We start from the raw sequence: 14,144 nt of genomic DNA on the forward strand, positions 1-14,144 counted from the left end.
GAACAGACGTAAAAAGGGAAATATGTGTATTTGACATGGTGGCTGGTTATTTTATTTGTAGTTCATAGTTTACACACTAAGTGGTGCCATCACACTGGCCATTTCTTTACAATCAATGACCTCTGTGGTTAAATATTGGATTTCTAATTTAATCTGTGTAGAATTAGCTCATAAGCGTATATGGGAGGCTCATAAGTGTTTATTTAATCTCAGTAAATTCAGCCATCTTCCCCGAAGCTTGCAAATTATTTGCCAGCACATCCAAACTAATTATTTTGTGTTTTACCCAAATGCTGCAGGGTCATGTAAAGAGCCTGCAATAAATTCAGCCCACATCAAATGATAAAAATTGGAATAAGTAAAGATTGCGTGGGCCAACATAATTGTGTGTGCCTTTTTAATTGAGCGAAGAAGAATTATATTGAACAGCATTTAACACCTATGGGGCTGCACGTGAAAGTGCTGCTTCTGTCCGAATATACAGTAACTCCGGTTTAGAAAGTGTGAGTATATCACAGGATATTTTCTGGCATTTTTGCCCAAGTGAATGTTTATGCTCCACTTGCTGGGTTTTTAAAGCCGTAGGTCTGAACACTTGGAAGTGAAATTTGTAATGACCAGGGCGTTGATGGTGCGGGAATAAAGCTGACGGGAGACAGAGAGAGAGAGAGAGAGAGAGAGAGAGAGAGAAGGGAGGGAGGGAGAGTGAGAGAGAGAAAGAAAGAGAGAGGCAGCAGATACTTGGTAACGCATCACAGCAGGACAGGCAATCGAATCTAAAGGCGCACAGCCAGCGACGGACACGGACGACGCAGGTAGGATAATATGATAATGACATGATCACCTGCTTACGAGATGGTGGATGCGAAGCATTGTTAGAAAGATGACTGCGGCAGAAAATATGTTTTCACATAAGGGATCTTGTTTTTCATTGCACAGTGTAACATTTCATGCCCACTTTAGTTGCCAAATTCACGACTTTTCAGCTTTCTACTAGTTGTTTTACTTTAGCTCACGGTATTGTTGTGCATTTAGTGTTGAATCTGCGCACCAACATTGAGTGTAGTTTTAGTGTACTTCACTGAAAGCGCGGTATTTTAATGTTCTGGCCAGCAGGAGGGCGGTTTAGCTTACGAGCAACATAAAATCGTATTTACGGTCACTTTATACAAGTTGTGTTGTCTTCTATAATGGTGTCCAATTATTGCTGTCGTTGTCTCACAGGTTATGTTATCATGGTAATTGAGCAGTCAGTTAATGCGGGATAGTTTGCACGCTTACGCACAGGTGTCAGGTATACAGCGTGATCTCAGGTAGCCCTGGCGACCCCTGAGGTGCCTGCTGGGCCTGCTCACTCATTTATTAATGTGTCACCTGCAACACAACGCCAAACTAAAGAGGAACGCCACATCTTGAGAATCTCTAAACTCTGTGGCCCTGGTCAGTTAAGTTTTCCCCTAGCTTCCTCTTGTAACTTCACTGTAGATCTAGCAGTACAAGCTGGTAAATATTTGATGTTATAGAGCTTTTGTCTTCAAGCAGGATTTGTTTCAAACAGAGCTACAATGATTTTGCAGTGTAATGTCATTCAAGTTTTTTCTGAGCTCCAGGCATAGTAACTCATTCTTTTGACCTTTATTTTAAAAATTCCAGCTTTGAAATTAGTATATCTTAAGACTGAGTGATAATATGATTATTGGTATGTTTGTGATATTTTTTAAGGAAGGCAGATTGACTACATTTGAACTCACTGAAAACCTTTAAAATCCATGTCACCAATTTGTCATCTTTCAATTCACTTAAGAAAGATCTTTGATAAATTGTTACCTGTCTTCACTAGTGCAGCAGTTCTTAGGCGGAAAACATAGTATTTCTTATTGATCAGTGAGCACAAATAAGACATATTCAAGACAAAATGCATACGTTTGTACTTGCATTTTTTTCACCCAAAACGCAGAAAAAACAGCAATAAAATAGTTTACATGGTATACTGGTTTCATTAATCCCATGTTCCATTTTAATCCTCACTGTGCAACGGGGTACTGATGTGCTGCTATTGCCACCCTTTTTACAAAGTCAAAGTATACCGTAAATGTGCACACAAGTGGTGCACTACTCCTGTAATATTACTGGTATACCAGTATACCAGTATACTTTAAACAAATATTTCATACTATATAGCTGAGAAACTGCTGTCATTATTCATGTGTTATGTGTGGAGAGAGACCTCTGACAGTTGCCCTTTGTGAGTGTCCGTCACTCTCTGAATTCATTCAGAATATGGGAGGAAGAAAAAAAAAATACTGAAATGGAAAGTCCATATCTGGCAGACACCTTGACTGACAAGCTCAAAATGAAAACCAATATGATGGATAGAGGAATGAATTGCAGATACAGTGACTATACTGAACCATCCTCTGAGGTCTGAGACAGTGAGCAGAACAAAGTGTGAGAACAAGAAAAGATGGAAGTATTGTCAAATTAAAGACCGTAAACTTGCACAAAAGGAAGGGACACAAATGCATTGTAGAGTGTTTACAAGCGGTAGATATTAAATGAACAGCTTATTTTTGTCTGATGGTGTTCCCAGGATTCTTGTTGGTCTGCCAATGTGTTGAAATTGAGTGGAATCTATGGAAAAGGTGTCGATCACCTGGTGTTAAAGCCTCTGAGAAGCTTATGCAACTGCCCTAGAGTAACTATAAGTTGATTACACTGGAATATCATTTTTCAAGTTATTTGTTTATATGCTTATCAGTTTGCATTGGCACAGTGTACTCACATGGTTGCAGTAAATCTTCTTCAGTGGTAGATATTGGTGTAATGATATAGCCAGCAGACAATTTGGTACCATTCAGTCAACAGACTCACAGTTTGAAGAACTCACAAGACAGAATAAAAATAATAAAAGGTAAGAATAAAAAGAAATGGTGTTTATAGAAATAAGTAAATTAACCCTTTTTATGCACATAACATTTCTCATAATCCTCAGAATATCTTGATTTAAATTCAACACCTCTGTCCTCTCAGAAAATAAACAAACCTTCATCACTGATTTCTAAACGATGTCTAAACAAAGTCTTTGTCATGTCCTTATCATAATGAATACAATTACAGTTGTGGCTAGACTATAGAATGTAGTGTATCCCACTGGCAGATGTGGGCTGTAACAGTAATGCAGCTTTGAGGAGTGGTGACTATGACTGTCATTATTCCCTGTGATACCGTAGATCATGTAACAGCATGCTTGCAGTTTTAATTAAACCATAGTGCTTTGACAGAGCCAGCATGACTACAATATTGTCTCCATTTTCTTGCCTGCATGCTGAAAAACTATGAGAGATTCCTCAATTACACCCCCTTTTCTCCTGTCTTGCAAGAAAACATTTTGTCCCATGGCATCCTCTAGTGGTAAGATCGTTTAATTATGGCCACAAGTTTGGAGCTCAGAGTTTAATTGACTTAATATTTTGATCCGTTTTCCACTTTTTCAATATGCCCTTGTAATAGATAGTAGTTTAGGAATCCTTCATCATTTTTATGCCTTTTTCCCACATGCATTTTGGTGTAAATGAGAACATTACTAGGACGTGTAATTTTGACTTATGTACGCTTCCCACTTTGTTCTTTTCTGCTACCTCTCTCACAGTCCAGTGTCTGGTCTTTAAACAATCCAAAGCAGTCAGACAGAACTGAAGGAAACAGGTTGAAAAGGAGAGGAGGCCTGGATTTTGTTGTTAAAACCATTTGCACAACAGATGAATCTTCAGTTCTTGCAGGATGATTTGAAGCTGAGGTTTTCTAAATTTGTAATGTTAGGCAAAATTCTCAAAGAACCTTTCATTATTGCCTAAGTAATAAACCCAGCCACAAATAACAATCATGCTTTAATCTATTTGCTTCCAATCTCTATATCCCTGTAATTATTCATTATTGTAAAAGTCTGAAAGCGTTTGAAGGAATTTTGTAATTGAATTTTTTTGAAGGAAGGGATAGTGGCATTTTATTTCTAACTGTTAAAATTTTGGGAATTTATATCCCAAAGTCACTAGGATTTACCATATCAAATCAGATTTTCCGCTGGAAATAAGCCATACCATGTAAAACACACAACGCAGCAATTTAATGGTAGCTTTGTTGTGTGACAAATCTTTGTTGTTGGTATTCACGCATGAAATGCTGCGCTGAAGAGGGTTTGAAACAGCACAGAGAGAGACAGGATAGAAGAAAGAAGAAAGAAGAAGAAACTATACGGATGAACTAAGATGGGAGGCAAGGTTGAATGAGGAGAGGGGTGATGTGTTGAGATGCAAAGGTCATCTGTGCTGAAGAGGAACAACTAAATTGTATGTTTTGATCTTTCAACCAGGATAGAAACAGTCAGCTGTTGGCAGGGTGGAATGACGGTGCCCTAACAAAGAGAGAGACAAAAGGAGATGAATGAGTCTCTACAGGCTATCGGCTGCCCTCTGACACAGCTGTCTGTGTTTATGTTGTCTGATATACACACAGGCTTGTGCTGGGACAGCTTTGCCAAGCTCATTGCAGCAGATAATGGCCAAGTGAAAATAAAGCCAGACAAAGAAACAGGCATTTTAAGACTGACATCAAAATCTGGGAAAAAGGCAATCAGTTCACATTACGAAGGGTTGGAGTTTGTTTACTGCCATAATGTTTGAGTGCGGAAGACTGGAAAAACCACCGGCTTTGGAGAAATGTATATTGAGATGAATAGTGTGCTAATGCTGTGATTACAGAATAACACAAGGGAAATTCATTAACAATACATTTCATTGTCCCATAAAACTGGTCACAAGCTGCCTACACTGCAAAATAGGGATGAAGCTAAAAACATTGTGATTCAGTAGAATAAAAGTAGAGCAGAGGACAAGAGGGCCATGACAACGTATTGATCTGTGCTGTTTTCATCAGTAGATGGATGTAAGGAAAAGTCATGGGGAGTATCATTATATTCTCACTACAATTTGTCCACAAAACACTAAAAGCCTAAAATCAAGTGAAAGATTGTTTTTTTTTTTTAAAGTCTGTACTCTGGCAAAAGAAGGTGGCAGCAGGACACATGATTTCTTGTTTCCTAAGTGTTATTTTGTATTATTTCTTTTTCTTTTGAATGTCATTATGAGTCATTTATCTGTTGTTAACAGAGGTTCTTTTTGTGAGTTATCTGAATCCTAAAAGATAACAGAACCAGTTGTTTCTCTGGTTTTCTGCAATCTAAACACTGCAATCATTAGAATTGATGTGGTAAACAAAATTTTCTCCCAAGCACTGTGCACCGTAACTAACTTGTGGCTGTTGACACAGCTTCTCAGCATACATTTGACAAATAAACTTGGTCACCCAGCTGTGTCTCAGTGAGTGCCACATCAGGAGGCTTGTAGCCTACTCTTTACTTTCAGTGAACACTAATCAAGTACCCCTCAGACCCATGTCACACATATACACTGCGGTGTTCGTCAGCACAGGGTAGGGTGTGTATGAGTTGTGCCCACTCGAGCATTTTGTGACAGGGTACTGTAATGGCACAGTGGTCCCATCCTGTTCCTGATAATTACTGTCTCCGCAGATACTGTGCAAGCAGCCCGCTCTTTCCCATAGTGTGTTGCAAAGCTCTACTGTCCATAAATGATCAAAGAGGAAGCAGGCATCGTCTCCAGTGGAAGAACAGAGTTTGGCTTGGCATGTGTCCCATAGTCCCCTATCTTCTGTTTGCCTGGCAGGGAGTTAGTGATCTTTTATTGAGAGGAGGCTTCAGTCCAGCTATGTTCGAAAAAAAAAAAAAGGAGTCAGTAGGGACCTGCTTCAGTTCTGCAGATATTGAAGCTGTTCATGTGATGTTTTCCAATTTATAAATATCTAGCTCATTTAGTGAATTTTAGGGAAATTTGCATAACCACGTGTAAAGTGTGTACTGCTCATATGGTTCTGAAGGCTGTGCAATGTATCCAGCTATTTGAAACAGACTCTACATAGAATCCACAAAGCTAAGTTCTGCCCAGTATACATCAGGTTACATGCTCTGTAACTCCATCCCATTTACATAGATCTCCTGTCCTATGAGTGTGGTTTGCTGAGTCAGGTTTTCAGAAAGTCGTGTCATGTTGGAGATGAAGAGATCAGGAGGGTGAGAAGACATTATTAAGCTCATCAGTGCAGCACTGTCCCTCCCTCCCTCCTGACAAAGCCAAATGTCTGCTAATCTGTCTGTGATCACTCTGCTAATGAGTGATGGCTTTTTCATGAAGACCGAGAGGGAGGGAAAAAATCTGCCATCGATTTGTTGTGATAATATTCGGCTGCCGGCTGAGGTCCACCACTCCCTCTGAGAAGGGTGCCTTTGAGGTAGAGGCAAGTCAGACACAATTGCCATTTAATCAATAATATTGAGTGCCACAAGCCAGGAGATGCAGCCATGTGGGCAGGTAGTCCTCTGGAGAGAGCACAACAAATCCAGAAATTACTCTTCACTTTACATTGCCTTAATCACACATTACTGTCAGATAAGCTGTAGCACCACAACTCATTAAATAGACCTGGATCTCAGCCCCCCTAAGCTTTGTCCACTGTTAGGTGTAGGTTTTCTAGGTCCTAAATAGTCACACTTTTCATTTATATGCAGGGCAAGAGCTAAGGCATGTTGGCAAGATTTCATCTTTAGTGTAATTGATTCACAATAATTTCAGTTTTGAAGTGCCTGCTTTTTAGTTCTGAAAAAAAAATTGAATTCATTAATCACGTATGAAAAGTATCTCTTGTAAGTAAAACAAAAAGAAACATAGAAAGAAAACATCAAAGATGTTGTTATGAGTAAGGAGGCGCTGAGGACAAGATGAGCAGATTGAAGGACGGGGTTAAGAAACCAATATCAATGCTTAAGAAAGGACTGATAAATAGTGACAGTAAATGCATTGGAGTAGGGCACAGAGAAGCTCTGCTTGCAGTAAAGATCAAAGATTATGTTCATTGATGCTACCGGATCTTTTGTCAATTATGTCTATAAGGACATACATATTTATTCTGTGTCTCTTCAATTACAGTAAAACGCTAAACTTTCCTGCAGTTTAAGTATAGTTGTAATCCAAGTTTGAGTAAAATGTTTTACAATATTACGTAAAACAATAACTAAAATCAGTTGGCTTTATTAATAATGTGGCAAATTATAAGTTTATGACTTTAAATAGTACAAACTAAATGTTATTGACTTGTAATATTTGTTTGTTTTTACATTTTAACAGTCTAATGACTTTGACACAGCTTATTGTCTAGCTGTTTTATATGTCCTGATTCATCTGTATGATCATTTCTATTAACATTTTGACAAAATTAGATCAATACAATCAGGTGGATCAATCCATTAAGTTCTCAGGTGAAGACAACTTATTTATTGATCCTACATCTATGTGCTCTGCATCTCATATATTCATTCCACTTAAACCTTCTATTCTAACATATTTCAGCTTTACCCTCAGTTTGGAAGGCTGCTCAGGTACAAATTGCAAAAGGTGACTCTTGTGACCTAAACAACCATTGACCTATTCCCAAGCTGTTCTTACACTCCACAGCCCTCAACGGACTAGTCAATTCACAACTATGTACAGTAGCTTTGTGTGGAATACTAATGTCCTTCAACTACAACAGTCAGTCACTACAGCTAGAAGGTTGTGGCTTTGCATCCCTTACCGTCTGCGGTCGTTCTCACTGTGCCTGCGTGGGTTCCCCCTGAGTATTCCAGTTTCCTCCCACAGTCCAAAGACATGTGTGCTAATTGGTCATGTAATTGTATGACTCTCGGTTTTGGCCCTGAGATAGAGCGGCGACCCGTCCAGGGTGTGGGTGTGGTGCACTCTTTCATTTATGTCAAAGTCTTTTGATGCTGTCGGCATTGATGCTACTGCTTAAAAGTGTTTAAAATAATATCTCACTTGTAGAGTTCATACTGGTTTTGCTGGTTATTTCATACCAAGTTCCCACAAAGTTGATAAAGATCAGTGTTGCTCAGCCTCACAGTTTTTTACTTGTACATAAACACTATTAATTATTATGTACTTGTGGCCATGCCACAAACCATTCCTACTCCAGATTACAGGCTGCCTTTGACCATCATATTTTTAACTTACAATTTATTTCAACAATCATATCATACTTACTTATCATACTTATGCTGTATGTGTTGGGAAAAAAGTTGAATAGTCATTTCTGGTATTCAGAAGATATTAGCATGCCTATATTTTCATCTCTAAGGCTTTGCTATGGAATTAACTGAATAAATGCGACTTAATCAAGAATTTAAGAAATGGTTTTAATTTTTGAGTGTGGAAGTCAGGGAAGCCCATTGTTACTGGCGTGCATATGAGAGTCTGCTTGCCACCCCCACCTTCCTACACTCCCTCTGCTACATTGTTACTAGTGATTGCAGTGGTACACGATATATGCTCGATAAGATGAACGTTGTATGGTCACACAATAGCATGAGTCACCTTTGTAAGAGCTTACCATACAATTTTTCATAATTTTATGTTAGGTGGTATTAATATACAATAGTACAATGCACTCCTGGAGATTAACAACAAACTGGTCTACCATACATTACATTTATAGGACACCTGGGGTACCTTGCCGTAGATTGTTTCAGTTTAATTTGTTGAGATTATATTTTATGGTATTTGAAGCACTGATTACTGTGAAATGTGAAGACAGTGGCGTTAAATGGACTTTTTGTTTATATAACTCAAAATATTAAGAAATCACATTTACAACATTCTGCTGCAAAAACAGTCTTTTTTTTCCTTGTCATAATCCACAGTGTCTTCAAAACAAAATAGTTTCTAATGAAGACTGTTGACAACAATGAATACTGCCTTTCTAAAAAGGATTTGTTTCTGTTTGTGTTTTCCAAGCTGATACACTGAGCATCACAAATTAAATTCAGTTTACTTAAATTATATTGGTGCACTAGCAGCAAACTCTGCAGCAGTTATCTCGAACCATGGACAAAACTAAATTTATCTGCATGACAAATTACCCAGGGGTACATTTGAAAATGACTATTTGTGATCTGAGTGAACTGAACCTTAAAAATATGTAAACACTTTAGTTTACTCCTGGTCAGGGTGAGTGGTTCGATCCCCGGCCCTGGCTATATGTCGAAGTGTTCCTGGGCAAGACCCTGAACCCCTAACAGCCCATTTCCCCTCCCCAGCGATGCAGTGCCGGTCCAAGCCCGGTAGAAATTGGGGAGGGTTGCGTCAGGAAGGGCATCCGGCGTAAAAACTGTGCCAAATCAACATGCGGACAATGATCCGCTGTGGCGACCCCGAACACACGGGATAAGCCGAAAGGAGAGTAGTAGTAGTAGTTTAGTTTACTCCTGGTCAGCAGTTTAAAAATTTACTTTTTGCAAGAGTGAAGAGTGATAGTTAAACACACAATCCAAATTTCAAACAGGCTAGAGAAAACAGTTCTGTAAGACCACCTACGGTAGCGTTCTAGTATCTGTAAGGTTAACGGGGTCTTTTCTTTATGAGTATGTTTAATATTCTTTCTGTATCCTGGGAAGAGCAGAGTTGGATCCTACTGCAGTGGGATTGCATTTTTCACAACAGCCTCAGTCTTTCAAAACCAAACATGTCTGTCTCAACCGCTAACTATCACTCATATACACCCATTTTTCATCTCAGAAATGTCCCTTAGCATTTAGAGAAAGTATTGGTGAAGAGCCAGGTGTGTGGCGGGAGATGTAGTGGAAAGAGAAATCAATTGTAGACAATAAAGACAACCTTCCTGTATTATAAACTAGAACAGGGAAATAAAAAAACATACTGTAAAAATATAGTAGCAGAATTTTAACATTACTTTTAAAATCACTACATTGCATTAGATCCTTCACAATGACTTTTTTGTCTGTTAAACATTTTCGGTTTAACAAAAAAAAAAAAAAGTTAAAAAATATTTTAACTTAACAAAAGCAGATAGTATAAAGCAATGATAAGGGAAAAATTAAATTGCATTGTTTTCATTAAAAATAGACTAAAAATAGACTTAAAGAGCCTGTTCACTTCTCTGTGTATCTTTTTTTCCAGTGTGGGGGTAGCTGGGAATAGGCCTTATTGATTTTCCTCATCCAGACTGATCCACTCTAAGCAAGCATCAAAGAGGAACACAGGACACACTGAGATTTTGCCCTTAGGTGTTGTTGCTTTCTGTATTGTAGTTACTGGGTTTGATAAACTGTGCATGTCAGTACATTTGGCTACTTTAAGTGCTCCAGGGTGTCAAAGTGACGCTACCCCAGGTGTGCTTATAATACAGCAGAAGAAAATTATACTAGAGAAAGGAAGTAAATTTTTGTCCAGCAAAGGCTAAGTTGTGGAAATGTGTAATCTGTTAAGGCTATTGTCATCAGCTTTCTATCTGAGCTTCCCACTGAGTCGAAATAATACTCTCTTTGAGGGTCTTCATGGCCCACAAATGAATGCGTATAAGCAAAGGGGAGGACAAGGAAATGAGGAAGGAATGAAATAAAAATAAAATAGCAGACATAGCCATGCAGGTTGCATTGTTATAGGAAGTGAAATGCAATAATGCTGAGGAAACAAGAATCCATGTGAAAATACGCCTTTTTATGCATACACACATGCACATTCAATATGAACATGCACACAGACTATATGTACACACAGAAACATCCACACGTATTGTAAATAGACACAATAAGCAGTGACAGCCTATTCTTTACCATGTATCTCTTTCTCAATCACCTGTAAATTTAAGCTGCTTTGTCTGAATTGAATCAACCAAATACAGTATTTCTCCGATGGCACTAATGCAACAACAACACAAAGCCGTGTGTGTGTATTAAATTTCATTCCTATCATTGTTGGTTTTTGTTGCTTAACTTTTTTTACATCACATACCTGAAGGACGAGCAGCCCTGTCTACCTGTTCTACCGTGAGCTCAAGCGTAGTGGACTTTGGGGAGAAGCAGAATTTAGAAAGATAACCCTTCAGAATTAAATTGTCACTGAATGAGTTTCCCAGCCAGTGAGGCCTTGCTGGGACAAGTGATGGCAGTGAAAAGAGAAAGAATGAGACTAAGGGGAACTTGGAGCAGATGAGAGGAAAAAGAGAGAAAGAAAGAAAAAGAGAAAGAGAAATACTAAAATCAGGCAATATGTTGCGTGTTTTTACATTGGGTTACTTCCTGACAAGAAGCTTCATGAAGCACAGATAATGTGTTTAAAGTAGAGGCTTACTGTATTTACACATAGGCTAACACAAAGGGAAACTTCATCAGAATAGATAGAAGTGAAGCTATTTATTTATAGTTTTTTTGTGTCTTCGTTAATTTCTAGGACATTGAGTAAACACCTAAGCAAACATCCTGAGCATAAACACTATAAAATTCTATCCATTATTTGGCATCAGTCTTACTAAAGGTTCAGTGAAGATGCATCATGTGCATTTTGAAAATGCCATTTATCCCTTTTTTGCACATGACTTTTTTTATCAGACAATTAATGGTGCAATGTCTTGATTATAGCTATTAAAGAGTGTGCACTGTAAATGAGCTGTTGCTGTGAATTTTCCTCCATCAACACCCAACCCCTGAAGTAGACACACACAAGAAAACACCTGCTAGCAGCATGGCATGTAGGGAATCTTTTTTTTCTGTCCCCTAATTACACTGATCACATCTCCTACGTACTTACACACTAATCACCAAACATAAAGCAGCTGAAACATCTTTGGACACTATGTGGCCAGGCTGAAACAGTAATGTGGATAATCATCTAACTGAATAATTGTGCCCGTATTCTTTCTAGGTGCAGGTGATGTCGAGGAGTGTGGGTACAAGTGGCAGGATGACATTTGCCAAGCTCCTCCTTCCTTTTCTAATTCTTCACTCTGTCTGTGCAGGTGAGTTTCCCTCATGATAAAGAGTGAATAGGTGTATACCCACAAAGACTTTATTTTGTGAGTTGTTTATGCTGCATAATTCATACAATGACCATAAATTCCTGGCGCTGCATACATTTTATTTTAATGTATGCCTGAATAGCTTCTTAGTGGCAAACACGGAGTGGTTTTTGTGAATATGTGCAACAGTGTGAATTTGAAGCTAAATAATTGAAAAGTGTGAATGTTTAGTTTAGTTTAGTTTAATCTCTGAATAGTGATGTGAAAATATTATGGAGAAATCTATTTTTTTCTTTATTAGTCAGGATTATGAATGCATATGTTTTTTCAATAATACCTGTATCAGTAACTTGGTAAAAGATTAATACATTTCAGGCTACAGAAAAGGAGATGTAATAGGTTTTAAAGTATTTCACCCATTTCATGCTCAGTTATTCTGCCTATCTCAAATAACTCCTACACCTGATTTATACCCTTATGATTTCCAGAGTAACACACCTTTTTCATTCTAGCCGTGTACATGGGCTGTTTATAGTATCACATTTTATCATTCCTTGATTCCTGCTTTCTCTCCCTTGTATCTCTCACTATTGTTTGGTCTAAGAACTACTTAAAAATGTTTGCCTTCTTGCTGAGTGTGTATCTGTAAGAGCTTGAGAGAGAGACAGATATAATGAGCGTTCGATGTGACAGGTAGAAGACACCTCCAATCACGGTAAACGCTGAAGCAGCAGGGGAAGTATTAAATGAATGCCACAACCTCTTTCCATCAAGCACAATAAGTTTACCAAAGCTTTTTTACTGTATATCTCTCAAGCCCTTCAGTGTTGTGCCTTGTGTTTACTTTCAGTGATACTATGTCTTTGTTCCTCTCTCTCCCTCGCTCACTGTATATTCTCTAACTAACCCATTAGCACACTGGTCCTGTGCTCCCCTCAAACATTACCTCCCTGATGCAACAAATTGGATTGATGATCAGTGCAGTAATTATTTTGCTGATGTTATTAAGCTGCAATCCACTACCCTAGTCTGACCCAATCCTGACACAGTTCCTCAAAGTAATTAAGCCACATGTATGGACGGGAGCTAGTTAACCCTTCTTAGAACTGCTTCCCGTTGTGAAATATGCGCCAAGGTCTTGTCCTCCACTGAGAAACACACTAGCAAACCAGAGGTGATTGTCCTTCACACAGATTGACATGACTGAACAAAAAGGTCTCCCTTTTAAAGCACCGATTCACTCTATCAAGTGGTTACACTTCAAACAGACTGGCCTCCCCTTCTCTTGCTTCAGTGTCTCTGCGGTGTGTCGCTCAGCTCAGTTGATCAAAGACCATCAGCTTTGTGTCCTCAACTTCCCAACACAACAGCCTGTATCACAATGCCTTCTGACACTTCAAAACCCTACACAAACATAGCAGACCATTAGAACATTCATTCCCATACAGAGAAATATGCTTCAAATTGTTAAAATCAAGACAATTATATATTTAATACATTTTTGACAACCCAGTCTCACATCAAAACCTACAATAGCTATGTTGGTCTACAACACAAAGCATACCATTCCCACAACCCTTGTAAAATTGTTTCGCTTTTTCTTTTATTCTATTGGCCTATGCAGGCGTCATATTACTGTAGTTTCTGCCAGCAAAAGCAAAACAAAATGGTATTAAGGGGGCCTGATGGCTTAGTGGTCGAGCATTGGGTTGGGATGCAGAAGGCCACGGGTTCGAATCCCACCCCACCAGGTGTGGACGTGGGCTTGAATACCATCCCACCAGGTGCCTAAAAACTCATGCCAAATCAACGTGTGGAACACATTTTGATGTGGCGACCCCTGAAGGGACAAGCCGAAAGCCATTGATCATGCTTTCAATTATTAACATGGATTTTGTAAACATTTCAAGTGGATAATAATGCACCTTACTTTTTAATAATCATTGTGCAGTGGACCTGGAGAAACCCCGGCACATACGTGAGATTGCTGTTCACCTACTATAGCTAAGCATTTAACACTATTGTGCCCTCTCATCTGGTCATCAAGGTCAGGGATCTTGAATTGAACCATGCCTTATGCTGCACGATCCTTAACTTACTAACAATTGGTCCCCAGAAGATGAGAGTTCACTGTGACCCTCAGCACAGGAGTGTTACAGTCTTGTGTGCAGTCCAGTCATGTACACCCTCATCACCAGCTCTAATGC

The 14,144-nt window shown here is 38.8% G+C and overlaps 1 protein-coding gene across 1 annotated transcript in view; it reads left to right on the forward strand.

Moving 5' to 3' along the window:
* Window positions 1–705: 705 nt before the first annotated feature.
* The window catches only part of cdh23 (cadherin-related 23), a 144,681-nt gene continuing 131,242 nt past the window's right edge, over window positions 706–14,144 (forward strand). Inside the window, exons 1-2 of the mRNA XM_067526185.1 lie at window positions 706–815; window positions 11,844–11,937. Coding sequence (XP_067382286.1) covers window positions 11,853–11,937 — 85 coding nt within the window. The 5' untranslated portion in view covers window positions 706–815; window positions 11,844–11,852. The remainder of the gene's footprint in view (window positions 816–11,843; window positions 11,938–14,144) is intronic.

The sequence above is a fragment of the Channa argus genome, chromosome 1, assembly GCF_033026475.1.
Source record: "Channa argus isolate prfri chromosome 1, Channa argus male v1.0, whole genome shotgun sequence".
Classification (NCBI taxonomy): domain Eukaryota; kingdom Metazoa; phylum Chordata; class Actinopteri; order Anabantiformes; family Channidae; genus Channa; species Channa argus.